The sequence below is a fragment of the Trichosurus vulpecula genome, chromosome 6 (assembly GCF_011100635.1).
Source record: "Trichosurus vulpecula isolate mTriVul1 chromosome 6, mTriVul1.pri, whole genome shotgun sequence".
NCBI lineage: Eukaryota > Metazoa > Chordata > Mammalia > Diprotodontia > Phalangeridae > Trichosurus > Trichosurus vulpecula.
Window position 1 is genome coordinate 241820298 of NC_050578.1, and position 19964 is coordinate 241840261.

A 19964-nucleotide genomic window follows, 5' to 3' on the forward strand; every position below is an offset into this window, starting at 1 on the left:
AAAGGCCTGTCTATGTAGCACATGGATCATAGCATAACCAAAGGCACCCTGATCAGACCAAATCTGTTTCTAGAGCCACAGTTTCCACACGGGCATCAATTTCCCTTCTCCCATTTCATACCTTCATGAATTCCACCAAAAACATGGAGTTTGGGCCGTACTCGTCTCTGCACCGTATTTAACAGTTCAACACAGCCAACTCGCTGAAGCTCCTTGGGGACCCAGTCTCGAAAACCTGAGGGCAAAATGAAATCAATACTCTTAATTTTCTCTCTTCAGGTAAGGTTTCATTTAGACTTTCAGGAAGCCATAACTCACTGAAGGTTTATTACATTATCTGTAATCCTAACCTCTCCATTAAAGCTTACAATGCCTTTTAAGAAACTTTTCACTCATCACTTTGTCTTCTTTAGAGTCTTTTTTTTAGTTTCAGGTTTTTTTTCTCCTCTTAATTAACATTTTTTTCCCCGTATAGAATTTGATTTATTCAACTACTAGGTTTCAAATCCTCTCTGTGAGCTGAAACTTCGTGACATTTATTCCTGGCAGTGTTACATGGTCTCCCACCCCCTTTCTCTTTCTTCTGTGTCTGGGTCTGTGTTTGTGTCTCTTTCTCCTCTTCTTCAATTCTGTACCTTTCTCCTTATTACTTCCCTTAATGTTCCATCTACTCAAAGAGCAGGTTTACTTCCGAGATGCTCAGATTAAGGAGGGTTGGTAAGGAGACATTATACAGTGGCCTCCATGCACCTGGGTCTCTCTAGACAATTCAACTCTTGGCTCTGAGTGATTTCCAGTGACCAGAGTCTGTGAAAGCTAGGTTACCTCCCCAGGCTGATCACCAATGATAGGTAACAACATGACCCATAACGGTATCTAGCAAGCTGGGGCTAATTGACTACTTTTAAAGTAAAAGCCACTTAGTTCCACACTTAATGCAGAAAATCCATAAAAAACTGACATCAATTATCACAAAAGTCGGCTGTCAGGATGGTTACAGTCTGAAATGGAATCTATAGGGATCAGATGGGGGTGGGGGCTGGGCATAAAGGGGGAGGCTGGGAAGAGTAGTGGGTCCAGGAAGCTTTAGCACAAATCTGTTTGTGGAACCATCATGTTATTTATACCTATCAAAACCCCCACAAAACCAAACAAGCAACACAGGGGCCTAACTCAAGGTAGTTTTGGACAGAGGCTGGGAAGAAAGTTGACCATTTAATTCAGTGAAACTGAAAAAAAGAACATTGAGCTCCACTCTGTGCAAAATCAGTTAAAGGCAGACCATAAATAATGGTATGTGGGATATGGAGGGGGAAGGGGGAGATACATCCCAAGACGAATATCTGGTAAGCACGGAAAGCTGGGTACTTTTCACTGATCCAGGGGAGAGTGTGGGAGCTCTTTGAAAAGTGGAAAGGTACCCACCACCAAAAAATTATAGGCATATTCCTTCATTGCTTGAGTTGCTTTGGTTTTTAAGGGGGAAAAAATCACTTTTCATAGAAAATGACCACGGGAAGGGAAGTGTCTTTTATCACTGGGTGTGTGGATGTGTGGGATGGATTTGGCCACTCCTCTAGCCAGAAGTGGAGAATTTAAAGATGCTTTGCAAAAGGTTATTTCCAGTCTCCCTCAATGGATGCAATTGGTAACATGTGCAAAATGTGCCTCCAAAGTCATGCTGAAACATCAGCTGCATGCTTTATTTTAAGCCTTCCGTCCCCTTTTCTTTGGAAGCTTCATAATACCAAGCTATGCCCTCCAGCTTCCCTGGTAGCATTTGGTTGTTCTTAGCCTCTAGTCCCAAATCTCCCTGCAGCCTCCTACTAAGGGAGGGTCAGGAAGGGCTATTAAGGAGTTCTCCTGCTGGCTCAGAGTAATGGAGAGATGGACAGTCTCTGAAAAGCACAGTGGGGCAGTTGGGGGAGGGGAGAGGGATTTCTGGGGAGAGTAAACCTGATGGGGGAAGGGCCTTTGCAAAGTTTTTCTTGGAGGCCTGGAATTTAAACATCTGTCGCCACAATTTGCTTTCATTCCAGGCTGAAGGATTTGTCCATGTTTTCAATGAAACTGTTATAGTCCCTGGGTAACCCCAAACACATGTTTGAATGCAAATACCTAATCCAATGGGGGAATTGTAGAGATCTGCTGCAGTTTAGGCTCTTTTCTTATTCTGGGCCCCAAATTTTCAAGAGCTGCCATTGTGGCTAGCACCCTTGCCCTTATCATAAATGAAAGGGACCTTAGAGGCCATCTTATCCAACACACAAAGAGAAATGGGGTTCCACAGAAGTTAACTCATTTGCTCAGGGTCATACAGTTAGTACCTGAGGCAGGATTTGAACATGGGGCTTCCTGATTCCAAATCTAGGGCTCTATCCGCTAATCCCTCCCAAGTTGCATGTGGGGGAATACAACAAATGTTTCTATTCATCTTTGAGAGGGATCAAGAAATGGTAGCAAGTGGCTTCCAAGGGAAATTGTCTCCAAGTATTACATTTAAAATTTTTTTCTGTGCAAATAGATGACAGAGAGGTTGATAACTCAAAATAGCAGATGGTACACTGGATAGGGTACTGGTCTAAGAGTCAATAATACTTAGGTTCAAATCCTACCTTAGGTACTTAGCTATGAGACCTTGGACAAGTCACTTAAAACACATCATGCCATAGTTTCTCCATTTGTAAAACAAGAGGACTAGACCTGATGGCCTCTAAGTTTGATGACCCCATAGCTCTTTAATCTAAGATCCCGTGGTATTCTCCTCGGGGTTGTATTATCACCAACTCCCAACCTAGACTGGTCTCCTTAATTGTGGTTTACTTAGGCTAATATTAAATTTAATATGCATAACCATATACCAGTCAGTTAGCTTTTGAGACTGCCCTGTGTCATTATGGAATGAAGTTTGTCAGTCCTGGATTAAAATTTTCCCAAATGGAGGATAAAATTGTGGACAATTAACAATTAATCATGATAACGAGCCATGATTACACTTCAATATTTTGAGGAACTATGATTTCATTGAGGGTGACATTTTTCCCCTGGAGTAGATTGAGACTCCTCTATAAAATGGTACACAGTCTTTGAGAGTGGCTTTGACCAAAATACTAACCACTTTGTGTTCAAACATGGTAATGACCCTCTCTGAAATCTGATCCCTGAGTGACTCATATTACACCACCTTTCATGTTTTGTAGGGTGTCCCAAGAGCTTATGTTATGTTCCACTGGTGTAGCCTTTGAGAGCCTAGGCTCACCTCTCACCCATCATCCCTCCTTATTTCTCTGTTATACAATGATTGCTCTTGAATGTCACTTCTCCCATTAGAACATCACCTCCCTGAGGGCAGAGACTATTTTTGCTTTTCTCTGTATATCCAGCACTTAACATAATGCCCTGCACACAGTAAGCATTTAATATATGCATGCTTGTTGATCTGTTGACTGGAGAAAAGAGTTGACCTCACAAGTAAAATGATACTTTTTAAACCTATAAACTGAAAAATCAGTGGGTTTTTTTTTTTGGTTTCTTATCACAGCACTGACTCTACTGGTAATGAAAATCTCAAATCAGACCCAGAATCTCCAGTATAAACACCTGCAAGTCACCTTTAATTATAACGGCTCACTGGACATCTTCAATTTTGCTTAATTTCAGTGTGTGTATTTTAGAGCAGGAGAGGAAGCACTTTCTCCCCAAATAATAAGCTCAAGTGTCGAACTTAAAAAGAGACTCCTCCCTTATTCCAACTAGTTGATAAAAAGGGAAATGAAGTCTGAATAAAAGCTCCAATCATTTCATGGTCATTCCTAAAGCCTCCGAGATGGGGTATACGGTGTGCTTCCCCCTCCTTCCCAGTGAGGTGAATACTGTTCTTAAAATAAATTATCTGGCTCAAAAGACTGTGGTGCTATATACTCATTTGATTTTCCTCGACTCCAATAAATCAAAAAATTTAATTTCAAGAACACCTGGAAGCCCAGCAGAACTGCTAAGTCTAATTATCATACTGGGCTTCTTTGAAGACATTGCTTTCCACCTCCCTCCCATATTCCCTCTTTTTTTTCTTTTTGGCTAGAGGAAAATGATTATGCCCCTGAAAGCATTATTCATTCCTCCTGAACAAAAAATATCCACGGCGATAAAAATGATGCCCCTTGCTTCACTTACCAAGAGGAGGGCCATGTGTCATTAGTATATCAATTCCCTCTGGGATGAGGTTCCACTTGTCCAGCAAAGACTGACCTCTGGGTAGGTTAAAGCCCCATCCATTAAACCACGGCGTCCTTTGGGAAAAATAATGCAAATGGCATCAGGCCCACAGAGCAATGTTTCATAGTTTCAGAATTTTTGACTTGCCCATTCCCTCCAGCAGTTTGCATTTCTTTTTCTTCTCTTTGGAAGAGTCGTCTCTTGCAGAGGGTCCCTTTCTTTTGGCTGCCCTCAAACCAAGACATTTAAATGTGAACATGTGGGCTGCAGATCATTCAGTGCAAAGGGGCAGTATCAACTGAGAAAGGAACATCATAAACATAAACGGAGCAATACTTTGGACATACACAGATATCAGAGCCACTTGGATTTCTGGCTCAGATCTGGAACAGTTCCACCATTAATTTAGAGGAAGAGTGCTAAAGTAAGCCCTCGACCTCCTCACCAGCAATTATTCCTGGCAAAATTCTGATAGGGATCCAGAAAATGCCCTTGTGGCAGTTGCTTTTGTTAGAAGGACTGCTTTGGTGAACACAAGGTTCAGCAGATAGGAAATTTGGAATAATGTGGAGCCTGGGCAAAATGAAAGTGAGGGAAGAACTCAACTCAACTCAGTACAATTCGGTAGACAAGCATAAAGCTTTTACCATGTGCCAGGACTGTGCTAGGCACTAGAATACAAAGACAAAAATCCAATACTCCCTGCCTCCGAGGAGCTCAAATTCTATTTGGGGGATCCAATACATCACAAGTCATTAAATATAAAGTACATACAAAAAAATGCAGCATAGTTCTAAGAGGCAGAAAACCAATTAATTGGGCAATGTGGAAAGGCATTGGATAGCAAGTGCCATGTGAATTTTGTTTTGAAGGAAGCTAGAAATTCAAAGAGATGGAAGTTCATGTCAGACATGAAGGACCACTGGTGCAAATGGGTACAGAGGCAGGAGGAGAGATGTCATGTGGGGAAAGAGTCACTTTTTGCTGGAGCAGAGAGTGCATGAAGGGTAATAATGGGAAATAAGTCTAGAAAACAAGTCAGATCACAGAAAAATGTAAATACCAGGCAGAGGATATATTTTATCCTACAGGTTCTAAGAAGCCCTTGAAGATTTTTGAGTATGGGAATGCCCTCATCAGTTCTACATTCTTGAAATACCTATTTGGCAGCTGTCTGAAGGAGGGAGTGGGAAGGGGAAAGACAAGAAATCAGGGAAACAAACTAGGAAGCCATTCCAAGAGGCTTGGAACATGTAAAGAAGGGGACAGGTGTGTCAGATGTTGTGGCGGAAGACCTGATAAGGTCTGGTAATTGAATAGATGTTTGGAGGGAAGGGAGATGAGGGAGAGAGGTGAACTGAAATAATTCTGAGATTGTAAAAACCTTGGTGGCTAGGAAAATGGCATTTTCTTCAACAGAAATAGGGAAGTCTGAAAGATGGATGAGTTTAGGGGAAAGTAAAATTAATGCCATTACATCTACTATGGACATCCATTTGGAGATACCCAGTAAGCAGTTGGTCCTGCAAGAAGAGACACAGGAGGAAGGGGAGGAGATGCCAGAGGTGGCGGGGAGGGGAAGAAACCAAGAAACAGTGGGTGCGTTCCTAACATGGACCCCTCTAAAAGCTACCAAGAAAGAGGTCTGCCACCTAACCCTAAGCATCATTTCCTTTCTCCTTTGGGCAACTTACTTTCTTCCCTTTCTCTGAGCATCGGTTTCTGCCGGCCATTAATAAAATGAGGGCATTGGATGAGTTGACTTCTAAAGTCTTCTAGCTCTCAATCTATAGTTCTATGACCTCGCCTGGCCCTGGATTTGAGATACGTTTGCCATATTGTGTATTATAATGACTAGACTAAAAGTTTCATGAGGAAAGGGACCCCAATTTACTTAAAGTTTATATATGCAAATATATATATATATATATATAATATATGTGTGTGTGTGAATATATACACATACAAGAATAGGTACACACAGCCCTATGTAGCAACTAGTACCCTTGCCTTATCATAGATTGTAGATTTAGAGCTAAAAGTGACTTTAGTGGCCATCTTCTCTAACACCTTTGTTTTACAGATGGGGAAACTCAGGTCCACAGAAGGTAAGTGATTTGCCCAGGGTCACACAGTCAATAACTATCTAAGGCAGGATCTGAACCTAAGACTTCTTCTTTCCAAATCCAGAGCTCTATTCACTATCCTTCCTGTTTTCCATTTGGGAAATATGACAAGCATTCCTTTTCATTCTTATCTATATGCATATCTATATGTATATTACACATCTATACGTATGTATAAATATGTATATCTCAATAATTGAGATATACATGCGGATATGCACATATCTATACACATCGATCCTCATATACACATATTGTGAGTGCACGTGCCCACTTCCTTGTGTTTATTTGTATACCTACTAATCCCTCCAGAAGATCTTATGCAGTTTGAGGGCAGGAGCCATTTTCCATGCTGTCTTTGACACCTATCACAATGCCTTTGTTCATAGCAGGCGTCTAATAAATGCCTACTGGTTTGGATTGGCATAGAAACTTGAAGAGTTTCTCAGTCTTTTCCTGATTCCATAGACCAGGTTTCTTTGAAATACTATTTGAAACCATCTTTTTTGACCGAGAAGAGATTGAATTTGACACACTGAAAATGCCAGCTGGGTAACCGGCATATAGTAACATGGCTACTCTGTACAACACAGAAGTGACCCATGAACCAACCCTCCAATCACTCCAACGTAATATAAAAGCTAAGACTAGAACACATGTTCTCTCCCTCAAAGTTCATCAAGTACATCCTTGGGCAGGGTTAATTATAAAAACAGACAACACAGTGCAGTAGAAAAAGTGGTATATTTGGAGTCAAAGGACCAGAGTTTGAATGCCAGCTTTGTCAACTCACTACCCACATGTCCTCGGGCATGTCATTAATCTCTTCGGGCCTTAATTTCCTCATTTGTAAAATGAGTAGGTAGAATTGGATGACTTCTAATTCAAATCTGTGATTCCAAGGATGAAGCCTGCTAATGCAGTTCAGTTCACTTCAATTCAGCAGTCATTTTACTACGAGCAAGGCAGGAGCACTATGTACAAAGCATTATACTAAATTCTGGGAATTCAAAGAGGAAAATAAAGCAGACTTTCCCGTCAAGGAGCTTATATTCTAAAGTGGGAGGGTAGGCCATGAAAAGGATCAGAAATTAGCATATTTCATTTTGACATCTAAAAAATTTCACCTTTAAAATTTCTTTCTTGTATTTGCAACGATGGTAATCATCTTTGTTTATAGAAGACAGCTTTCAAAAAACTCACTTAAGTACTATTTGATTTGCTGAATCACCAAATTTTAGGGTTCCCTTCCTCTCATTACGAGGCAGTGAGACTGGCATATACGTATAAGGTTTTGGTGAAGCTCAAGGAATCCAATTACTCACATTAATGGGCTTAGTTCACATCTTTTTAAAATGCTAGGGGAAACTTCTTAGACACATGGTTTCTGGTAGTGCCGAATAAAATCCCATCATTACTATATATGGCCCATTATGTTTAGCAATCCATGACTCTGAATTTAAATTCAGGCTCCAAATTGCTAGCATCTTTTTAATTTTACTGTAAATTCATTTAGTTGCTTGTTTCTGAAAGCTCCACTGGAAAATAAAGTGTTCGATGAAATATTCAAATCCTTTCAATAGCATAAGCAAATACAAACACACTTCTTTACCAAGTACCACTCATTGTAGGGCATGATCACCCCTTATAGCTGTCCTCTGACAGGACAGAGGATCCAAGGCTCAGGAGCTCTTAGGGGGTATCTATTTGTCTTAGTTGATAGCTTCATCTTCACAGTTTGGTGATGAATAATGGAAAGAAAGAAAGAAAGAAGAATGAAAGAAAGAAAGAAAGAAAGAAAGAAAGAAGGAAGGAAGGAAGGAAGGAAGGAAAGGAACGAGGGAGGGAAAGAAGAAGGAAGGAAGGAAGGAAGGAAGGAAAGAAAGAAAGGAAGAAAGGAAGGAAGGAAGGAAGGAAGGAAGGAAGGAAGGAAGGAAGGAAGGAAGGAAGGAAGGAAGGCAAAAGAAAGAAAAAAGAAAGGAAGGAAGGAAGAAAAAGGAAGAAAAAGGAAGGAAGGAAGTATATAAAAGACAGATGCATGAGACAGATCAGTATGTAGATATAAATGGATATCTCTATGTCTATTTCTATATAGCTAGATATTACTACTTGAATTTTTTTAGAACCCCCTAGTAAGAATGAATCTGCAGTACTCCTGATTTTAGATATATGGCCCTAATGGGTGGAAGATGGCCAACACTACAAACACAGCTACTCTAGAGACAATTATGTTTTGTTTTGTTTTTTTTCCAAATTGGATCCAAAGTGTTTTAAGCCACACTAGAGTCAGAGGCTTGAAAGCAAGTTATTATCTGCTGGCTGAGGCTGACCTTTTGACCACATGATAAATATCTGCTGAATCAAAATCCCATCTTGCTGCACTAGATGGAAAGATATACTACTTTGTAAATACAGCCAGGTGAAGCTCTTTTGGTTTTCTTCATCAAATCACAGCTGAAGAGATCTGCTACTCAGGTGTGGGGAATCTGCAGCCTCGAGGCCACATGTGGCCCTCTAAGTCCTCAACAGAACAATCATGAAGTTTGGAGTCAGTCAAAGGGCTACACTTGAGGACCTAGAGGGCCACATGTGGCCTCGAGGCTGCAGATTCCTCACCTCTGGTAGGTCATCCTTCCCATTTTATAGATGAGCTCAGGTAGGTAAATAAATACATTGTCCAGGGTCTACAAGGACCTCTTCAATGCCCACTCTGTTTTGGAAACTGGGGATATAACGATTCCAATCAAACAGTCACTGCCCTTGGGAAGCTCACATTCTCTCCCACTGTGTGGCAGAGGTTGGGTCTAGGTTTCCTGACATAAAAATACAGCGCTCTTTCCACTGGAGCACTGCCTTCTTCTTGAAATGATGATTTCTTTCAGTGTTTGATAAATCAAAGGGAAATCACTGGGGAAAGATCTGTTTGACAAGGATTCCTGTAAAACTTTGACAGAATTGGGTTTAGATCAGCATATATCATGAGAGGGGATGATGAGGTGACATGGTAGAGAGATTGCTGGCCCTGGAGTCAGGAAGACTCATCTTCCTGAGTTCAAATCTGACCTCAGGCAGTCCTAGCTGTGTGACCCTGGGCAAATCATTTAACCCTGTTCACCTCAGTTTCCTTATCTATCAAATGTTGCTTTCAAAGTCAAGTCTTTTGATCAAACTGTAGATCCTCCTGTAATCCAGGGCCTCATTTAATCATCTGGTCCTATTGTCTATTGCCTATTTACCTCAATGGTCAACATGTCTTTTTACAATATAATATAAATCAAGGACTTCCCCAGTTTGGTCTACCTTCTCTTCACCTCAATTGCCTGATTCTAGCATCTGATATTAGAAAATAAAACAAGTCTAGGACCCAACCAAAATGCATTTCATATTTTAGAGAAGGGCAAATAAAAATCAGAAGAAATATCTGTGTTTTGTGATTTTAAAAATGTACAATGCACAGAGTAGCACTTAAAAGATGCTTGCTGAATTCACTGAAAAAAAAAACCAGCCTCATGTGTTAAAAGGTCTTTCCTAGAAAGGGCATAGAGGATTCCAAAAAAATTAGTATGAATGAGAAGCCTTTCTCTGATTATTTCTATCATAAACATACCACAGGGACGCAGAATGATATGATATGCTGTTTTCAGGAAGACCTGGGTTCAAGCCTCTCCTCTGACACATATTGGCTGCGTGACTTTGGGCAGATCATTTAAGAAGTATTAGTAGAAGTAGTTTCCATACCAAGAGTTTCCCCCATTTATTAAATACCAGCTCTGGGAAAACAAATGAAAAATTCCCAACATTCCAGCCAGGGTCAAAGCCGGCCTTTGGATACTTGTGGTATCTCTTGGGGACCAGTGGGGACACAAACAGGCCCTTTGTAGTCCTACCTCACCATTGTTAAAATAAGGGTCTTTTAGAAACATGCAGCCTTGCTCCCTAGAGTGCTCTCCATTATGAGCTTTCCATAAAAGATTCAAATAAGACATCAGGCTGCAGAGACCCAAATTACGTTTGGCTAACATTAAGCTTGTGACAAAATCCAGAAGTTTCCAAGTTAGATAGAGTTTAGAAGGTTCTGGCTTTTATTATCACCAAAACACATGTGATAATACATGCACATGTGCAAGAGAGACAGACGGATAGACAGAGACAGAGAGAGAGACAGACACAGAGAGAAAGGAGGGAAGAAGAGAGAGATGATAGAAACAGACAGAGAGAGGGAGAAGGAAGGAGGGAAAGAAAAAGAAAGGGAGGGAGGGAGAGAGAGAGATAAGGTAGACAGAGACAGAGAGACAGAGAGAGACATGCAAAGACAGAGAGAGGAGGGAGGAAGGAGGGAAAGAAAAAAGAAAGGGAGAGAGAGAGAGAGACAGAGAGAAAAGTGGAGGAAAGGAGAGGGAGGGAGAGACAGAGAGACACAGATGAGAGATGGAGAGAGACAGAGACAGAGAGAGGAGAGAGAGAAAGGGGAGAGAGAAGAGAGAAACAGACAAAGAGGAGGAGAAAAGGAGAGAGAGATATTGAAAGAGAGAGAAAAAGAGAGAAGGAAAGAGAAAGACAGAGAGAGACAGAGACAGAGACAGTGAGAGAGAGAGAGGAAAAGGTGGAGATGTGAATTTATTTTTAGTTCTAATTGTATTCTGGAATCAAACTTTCATGGCTTGCTTATGTTTGAATATCAAGTATCTGAAACAAAACCAAGTTACTTTTAGTACTATTTTCGTGGTACTTCTAATGTGGTTTTTCATTTCCTTAAGACAGATGTGGAGTTTCTTCAGGCATTCTCTGGCAGGGCCTTGCTTTGGAGACAATGGCCTTGGGGCAGAGGAAAAAGCACTTGACCAGGCTGGAGGCTACCTGGGTTCTAGTCCCAATGATGCCAAAAACTGATTGTAAGCTAAGGTATGACCTGGGTTGAGGTCACTAAGGGAGACGGGAGACAGCAGTGAAGAAGTGACAAGGAGCTGCATGGACGACCTGTGGCTGTGATGCAACTACGTACTGCTTGTATGACTTTGAGAAAGTCACTTGATGTCCTCACAGGATCATATCTCTAGAGCTGAAAAAGCCTGGCACATAGTAGGCACTTAATAAATGTCGAATGATCGATTGAAGAGAGACCTCGGAGGCTGTTGAGTTCAATTCCTCCATTTGATAGAGGAAGAAACAAGCCCAGGAAGATTAAGTGATCTTGTCAATGTCACAGAGGTTGTGTCAAGACTCTAACTCTGGAGCTGCGGTACTTTCTATTATACCATACTGCTCCTATAAAACCAGAGGATTGGACTTTCAGGTGTTGAAGGTCCCTTTCTGAAATAGCTTCTTTGAAGTTTATCCATCACAGAAGAACAGGACGCCAGAAACAGAAGGAATCTAAGAAGTTTCCAAACCAACTTCTAACGTGACCTAGAGCAATCTGCCCTGAAGAATGGATGTGAGAAGGGCTCATCTGGTCTTTGCTTGGAGACCTCTAGCGAGGGGGGATCTGACACTTCCTGGGGCAGCCCATGTCACCTTTGGATAGACCAAATCATCTAGAAGCGTTTTCTCAAATCAAGCTGATATTTCCTTCTTGCCTCACTCTTAGTTGTATCAACTGAGGACAAAGGGAACAAACCTAGTATTTCCCATGTAGCAGCCCTTCACACACTTGAAGATAGTGCTGATGTCCCTCTGAAATCTTCTCTAATGTTAAAAATCTCCGGTTCCTTTAGATAATCTTTGTATGATATAAACCCAAGATCCTTCACCATGTTGGTTATCTCCTTTGGACACTTTCCAACTTAAAAATGACTTTCCCAAAATGTTGCTATGAGAAATGACATAGCTTGACCAGAGCCGAGTACAATGGGCGTGTCACTACTCTCGCCCCCCTAGTCCTGGATATTATACCTTTATTAGTGTGCACTAAAGCCACGCTAACTTCTCTGGCTATCCACATGTTGACTCCTGTCAAACTTGAAGTCCATGAAAACCACCAGGTCTTTTTCAGAGCAACTGTTCCAGAGGTTGGGAACCTGCAGCCTCAAGGGCCTCTGGGTCTTCATATTGTGTGGCCTTTTGACTGACACCAGGGCAGCACTCGAGGACCCAGAGGGCTACACGTGGCCTCGAGGCCACAGGTTCCCCCCTTCTCCCCCCGACCTCTTCTGGCAGTGCTCCTGGTTAAATGCTGAGACTGAATGACCCAAGTTCCCAGGAAGTGAGTAAAATTCTGTAGTACAGGGTGGAGGAAGGGCCGGCGATGGGAGTGGACAGTAGAGGGGGAACATGTGTGCACTGTAGAGATGGAATGTGTCATCGTCATTTAATAGGTCTTTACCCAGTTGGGTTTCTAATACCAAGAGTACTACAGGGACAATACCACAATTTCAACTAGAAACATGAAACCGTAACAGTGATCTCACCATGAGTTCACTGGAGAACACGAACATAACCAACTTCCCCGGGTCTACAATATGCTTTGTTCTCTAACAGAGGGGGGTGGGGGATAGGGTTGGGGAGGGTGGGAAGGAGGAGGGGTAAAATCAAAGCTAACAATGTCATCGCCTTTCTCCAAAGCCTTAATAATTAGCTGTGACTAACAAATTCCACATGGGAACCAACTTGGAAGAAAATGTTTCATAATCTTCCCTGTTGCCAGTGGGCCAAAACTTGCCTGAAACATGTCCTCTAACACACAGGGAGTTCTCACCTCAGAAGAAAACATGAAAAATCCAATGGCCTTGAGAAATTCAGAGCTGAAAAGGAAATATTTCTAAAGAAGTCAGTCAAACTGAACGTTGAATCCTGGAGATGCTCAGCCTTTGCTAACTGTGCTTAGAATGTCTTGGCCTTCACAGTCTCAAATTTCAGACAAAGGGGCAGAGGCGAATAACCTGGAGAGGACTTGTGCCTAACAATGTTAATAAAAAAGCAGGTTTTCTATAAGGAGGCGGGTTTAGACGAAATCATTGGTAAAGGTCATCTGTGTTTGCAGTACACTGTGCTATGGTGGAGGCAGAACACAGTGGATGCACTATAAATTCAAGGGGTGGACAGGTGAATAGATGCCTACTGCCTGCCCCCACCCCATGAAACTTTAGATGGGTGCTGTGCTAAACAAAGGGGGAGCCAGGATTCTTTGTGTAAGGGTAAATCTTGACTAGGCCTGTGTCGGTCAACAACACAGACACAGCCCTCAAGTTCACTCCTACCAGAGCCTTCCAAGCAGGGGATTTTATGATTCTGACCCTGCTAATATTACGCTTTTGAAAAATCCCCAGGGTACAGGGAAATGGTAACTCGTCAGGCAGATAGTACACATTTTACTTGGGCTGATTACTTATTAAAAGAAATTTCCTCAGTGCTCTGCTGCATGGAATCAAAAAAAATTTTTTTTAAAGCGCTCAATCCATCTTGCACAGACAATTCGGTGGTATGTCAAAGCTGTTAGTCAAGGTTACTTAGCCAGGTAGTGCCAGTGGTTGGAGTTTGACAAAATCTTCAACTGGGTACCCAGAGCAATGGGTTACTTTGGTACTGTAATGCCGATAACGGGGAGGGGAGCATTAGAAAAAGGTTCACAGAAAAAACTCTCTAAACCACCAATTACCACTATCTCTGCTGCCGGCATCTAAGCACAGATACAGACTAGAGAAGGAGAAACACATTTTAACGGCATATTTTCCCCTAGATGGTGGCCCCAATTCTAAGCTTTAATCTCCTTCATGCAAAGCACACACAAAGCCATGGGCTCTCTCATACTGTAGATCATGCCGGGTCCAAGAGAACCTAATTTAACTACCACTGCTTAAAATCACACAGCACTTCAGAGCGTCTTTCTCCTGCCATGAAAACATCACAATAATTCTTGATCTCTGCCTCACTTGACAGCTCAACCCTCCCATGGCTGCAAAGCTTCCCTGTCAGTTAGGAATCAGTTACACGGGTTCCAGATGTGTCATACAGAGCATCCAGATGAAAGGCAGACACCTGACCCCCCCTTCCCATTGCTAGTTCTGTTTCGTAGCTCTTGATGCTGCTTGAGAATACTGGCATGGTCGCCACAGATCCCTGGACAGAGCAAGCTGAAAGTGATTTCTCTGTGCAATTAAAGGGGTCTTATATTAGCCTACAGAGCATATCCGTGCCTAGCCCAGCCAAATGACATACATGCCAAATGCCACAACAGCAAGAGAGCGGAAGATCTGATCTTTGGGATAAAATGTACAGTCTCTCTGCAAGCTGCCTGGAAAACTGGCCCAATGAAACCACCTTTACAAGCCCACCTGCTTCCAAAGGGCATTGGAGGTTTCTCTCTCACCAGCTGCACAGTCAGCCCCTTCCCTACTCCATGACACTATAGCATATAGGTTTTTAATTTGTCTATACACTGGATAAAAATCATTGCTGTTTTTAACAAAGGACAGTCTACTGTGAAATGTACCATAACTGGGCATAATAATAATGATAACAAAGATGATGGGAAGAGCTAGTATTTATATATCATTTTAAGGTTTGCAAAGTACTTTACATACATTATCTCAACTGATCCTCGCAGCCACCCTGAGAGATAGCTGCTACTACTATATGCAGACACACACATTTTACAGAGCAGGAAACGGAGTCTGAGACAGGTTAAGTGACTTGTACAGGGTCACACAGGTAGCGAATGTCTGAGGAAGGATTTGAATTCAGATTGTTCTGACTCCCACGTTCAATACTCTATCCACAATGCCACCTACAGAATGTAATGGATGATTCACAGAGAAATTGTTCAGGGCCTGAAATAAGCCTGATGAGAGCATCTCAAGTGAGAAAGTACCAGATGGAACTGTGATGTGACCTCAAGATGATGATGATGATGATTCTTCTTCTTCTACTACTACTACTACTACTACTACCACTACTACTACTACTACTACTACTTCCTTCTCCTCCTCCTCCTCCTCCTCCTCTTTTTATCCTTCTTCACAGGGGGAGTCCTTGTCTTGTAGAGGCCATCATGGCCAAAGAGCAGTTCTAGAATCATGGAATCTCAGAAATGGAAGAGACTTCATGAGTTACTCAAATGGGCCACTTTTCCAGTTGACATTAAACCACTAACTCTTTGGGGCTGAGGCATTCAACAGGTTTATCAAAAAGGGAAGGAGGGATAAGAGATGAGAGCTTGAAGGGGGTGGTAGAGCCAAATGAGAGTTTTGTTTTGTTTTTAAAGATAGGGGATCAGCAATCATACTGCCAATTCTTTCAGTATAGTGGGATATATCTGAATCTAGTAACAGCTGGGCATCCTCTTATTAGGTCTCTAGTTATCTTGAAATCAGCTCCCCATTAGCCATCAGGTTTCATCCCCCTTCACTTTCCAGTACAAAGATTATTCTCCTTAGCAGATAAAAGAGAAACAAAAAGAGGACATTCTATCTATCTCTCCCATTATCTTTTCTGACACTATTCAACAAGAGTGGCCTCATTCCTTCTTTGACTCCCCAACTTCTCCAATACAGGTTAAAAAGAAACAAAACATAGATGCCTACTGAGGTTCTTTCCAGCTCTAGAATGAAAGGAACTTTCCTGTAAGTCCTCATTTTCCTCCTCAGCTTCAGCTTTTTTTGAACTTCTACAATCCCAGGAGATCTTTTTGTTTGTTTTTGTTTTGTTCTGTTTACCATATTGATATATTTTGTTGGGTCAGAGAAGCCGCTTCCCCCAAATAAGCTATCGATTTTTAACCAAAAAGGAGATGTGTCCTTTGATCTTTTCCATCTTAGTGCTGACATTGACTGTCATGGTTGACCAGACTTCTATTGCTTTTCTGCATATCTTCATTTATTTACATTGCTCTGGTCATTATGTATAGCACTCTTTTGTCTCTTTGTCTACTCTGTTTAATTCTTCTGATGCTTCTCTTAATTCTTCACCCTCATCACTCCTTAAGGTGTAGCAATACTTCATTACACACATAGAGCATACTTTGTTCAGCCATTCCTCAGTTATTAAGCACACGTTTGGTCCCAGAAACTAGGGTGCCATGAACATTGTCTAGACATAGAGAATTCTCTTGATATCACACTATTCTTACAAGACTACAGCACATATTACCTGTTCTTGTTTTTAAAATCCAAGCTGCCTGATGAAATTCTATTTGCATCCACAGCTATCTTTTTAGACAATTCTTTTTTGAAGCTTCTCATAATTATTTTTCAGTGTTGAGCTTCCCTCTTTTTCTGAGCTGAATTCCCTTGTAGAATTTTAAGCCATAGGAATCTACCTATCCTTTCTCTGAACTCTTTGAAATCTAAATCTAATCTCATCTTTGAAATCTTTCCTAAAATCTAGTCCAAGTGACACACAACACTGTATTTTTTGTTCCTCTTCTTTTACAAATTCTAAGATGGAGTGGTTGCTTTCTTTAATGTTTCCATCATTTCCATTTCAGCAACCGATACGTATCAAGGCCAGTCAAGAATTTGTTATCTGCTCTTTTTTGGGGGGTAGACAAAGCTCCAGTAAATGTCTGGATAATTGAAGTTTCCTGTCATTATCTATCATATCATGCTCCCTTGCCAGGCTATGATCTATTTCCCAAACTCTATATCTGTTTCTTCTTTCTGTCTGGGTGGTCTATAGCATACTCTAATGAAATTAAACAAATTCTCTCCACTCTGTTCCCCTACTCTACTTCCCGTATTCCCTCAAGCATCAATTCTTAATATTCAATGTTAGATGATCCCATTACCACTTTTACTTATTCCATTTCTTTTGAACTATACCCTTCTAGAGTACGCACTAGTTATGGGTCTCAGCCCAACCAAGTGCTAATGTTGGTGATGAAATCTAATTTATCTGCTTGTATTAGGTTCATGGGTCACAGGAGCATGGATTTAGAGCCAGAAGGAACCTCAAATGGCATTTAGTCCAACCCCTTCATGTTAGAGAGAAGAAAACTGAGGCTCATCTGGGACAAGTGACTTGCTTAAGAACACACAGATAGAAAGTCTGAGAAGTGGGATCTGAAGACTCAGTTCTTTATGGAATTGGCTCTCTTTCTTCTGACTACACTTAGCTTCTTATCAAAGCTCTGTGTATCTTTATATAGACAACATCTCAAGAAATGGATTTTATTGCTGATGCCTTTTGGGGATTTTATCTCCCATGACTTTCTTACCGATCTCCTGCTATTTTTTCTTCATCACCTTAACTCCTCTCTATGGTACCTAGTTTGGTCAATAGAGAGTAATAAGTAGTTGCTTCCTTTAAGTTTAAAGGCCATTTGATTAGATTTTAAGACTGGGTAAATATGTGTGTGTGTATCTGTATCTATATCTATTTCTATGTCTAGCCCTTCATATAGGCACTCCACCCCTGATCAAGAACTCATCATTCCTATATTTTAAGTCATGATTCAAAAGATCTAAATCCTATTCTCCAACACTATATGTTTAATCAGGCATTCACTTCCCATGATCATTGGTTTTCTGTCTTGCTACTGGAGGGAAAGGTGTACATTGGCAGGCAATGCCGGGAACCGAGATGAAAAACAAACTACGACCTGTTTTTGAATTTGGTATGTCCTGAATTATTAAAAAATAACATTACAATATCTTACCCAACCCTCCTAAACTGGTATACCTGCCTTTAATGCTGTAAATAAATAAGAGGAAATAGAAAATTCTCAATCCATTTCCTTCCCACAGGGTAGCAGTGGGGGAAATGCTGAATGTCCATCATGAAAAGGAACATTTATGTGGCAGCGATAATAATGGCCAGACCCCTATGTCGGTGGGCACTTTAAGCAAACACAGGAAGCTTCTAGGTATCTAGAGATGAAGTGGTTTCCTTTGCAGTCTGAGAGAATTAGAGGCTGGGCCACAAAAGATGCCTTCCTGAGATAGTGTAAATACTGAGCAACCACACATGGTGGGGTTTGAACAGGGAAAACAAATGTTGAGGATATTCTAAAATGCTTTTCTAAGTAATACCCAAACTTTCTCTCTCTCTCTCTCTCTCTCTCTCTCTCTCTCTCTCTCTCTCTCTATCTCCCCCTCCCTCCCTCCCTCTCTCTCTCTCTCACGCACTCACACACACACACACACACACATACACACACACACACACCTTTTAGGACAGCAGAATAAGCAGGGCTTTTACCCAGGAAATAAAGGTGGAGATTGAGAAGATCAGGGTTAGAAAACACGGAAACAGGTGCTGGGGAAATGGGTATGTGATGCTTTCTACACAAACCGAGGCCAGATGTTTTAAGAGATGACTTGCCTCGGCTATTATCCCTAGACTTAAGTCTAGACAATAATTCCTTGTAACCTGGTTCCTGTTGGATCCGGTGAGATCGAGAATATGTCAAGATCGATTCAGAGTCACAAAGCAGAGAACGGCCCTCAGAATGGACATTTTCATGGTATGTCCAGTGACACTCCAGAAGATCTCAGAACTTCCCTTTGTGCCTGGTGAGGCTGTGAGGCACAACAGGTTAAGGGGGAGGAAGGTGCCACCAGGTACTTGTAAAAGTACACCTGGCATTCCCTTCTTGGTCTCATGGGGCTGTTTACAAGTCCCTCTGGGAAGGCAGAAGGAGCCAACCAGTGTCTCCTAAACTCAATCATAGTACTTGCTGATGTAAATGAGGTGTCAGAGAGGTGGGGACCTGAATTCCCTAAATCTCAGGCTGCTTATTAGGTAGCTAACTCTCTTAATTATCCATGTGATTGAGGGAGCCCATAGTCCTAAATGACAGATAAGCCAAAATCCACTTTCTTTTGTTTATGAATGTTGTGTTTCTGTTGTTTGTTTTGTTTTGTGGTAGATTTTCCTTCTTAATTAATTACGGTTTATTTGGGTTAATGTTAAAATTATCTTGCTTTTCCAAACCTTTATCAACAGGGAAATAGGGAAAGGCAGCCTGGATTAATGCTGCACTGGCATCAAAACTGTCTGAATTATCCAAGATAACATGCTGCAGTGAGTAGAGAGACTTTGGTTCAAATTGTTTGGCAAATCCTTCCTAGCTGTTTGACCCTGTGTAAAGTTACCTAACCTCTCTGACCTAGTATCTTCCTCTGTAAAATGAAGGAGTTGGCTTTGATGATCTCAAAGTTAACTTCTAGCTCTAAACCGATGACCCCAGGATGCCCAAAGCAAACAATCTACATGTGGATAACTGAGAGTCGAATGTATTTGAAAGTACTCATTAGTAGCAGCTGGCTGCTAATACTCTAGGTGGTCTATGCATGTGGTGGTGGGAATTTGCCTCAGAACATGTATTTTGACATATTTTGTTTTTATAATATTAACTACATTTCCCAATATATTTATCCTCTATCTCCCAAAAGACCCATCCTTTATGACAAAGAATAAAAAAGAAAGAAAAAGCGTTCAGTAAAATTGACCAACAAAAGCAACCAAGTATGACATTATACGAAGTCTTCCATACTCATAATCCTCACCTCTGCAAAGAAAGGGAGGTGCATTCTCATATCTCTTTACTGGGGCCTACCTCAGTCATCACAATTTCACAGTTGTCTTTCTTTCGTTCTTCCTTCCTTCCTTAATTCTTTTCTTTCTTTTTTCCTTCCTTCCTTCCTTTCTTTTTTCCTTCTTTCCTTCCTTCCTTTCTTCTTTTCTCCC

At 41.3% G+C, this 19964-nt stretch overlaps 1 protein-coding gene across 1 annotated transcript in view; it reads right to left on the reverse strand.

Moving 5' to 3' along the window:
- Nucleotides 1-19964, reverse strand: part of MPPED2 (metallophosphoesterase domain containing 2) — a 205191-nt gene that overhangs the window by 4757 nt on the left and 180470 nt on the right. Inside the window, exons 5-6 of the mRNA XM_036762297.1 lie at nt 4174-4289; nt 122-235 (exon numbers count right to left, since the gene is read on the reverse strand). Coding sequence (XP_036618192.1) covers nt 122-235; nt 4174-4289 — 230 coding nt within the window. The remainder of the gene's footprint in view (nt 1-121; nt 236-4173; nt 4290-19964) is intronic.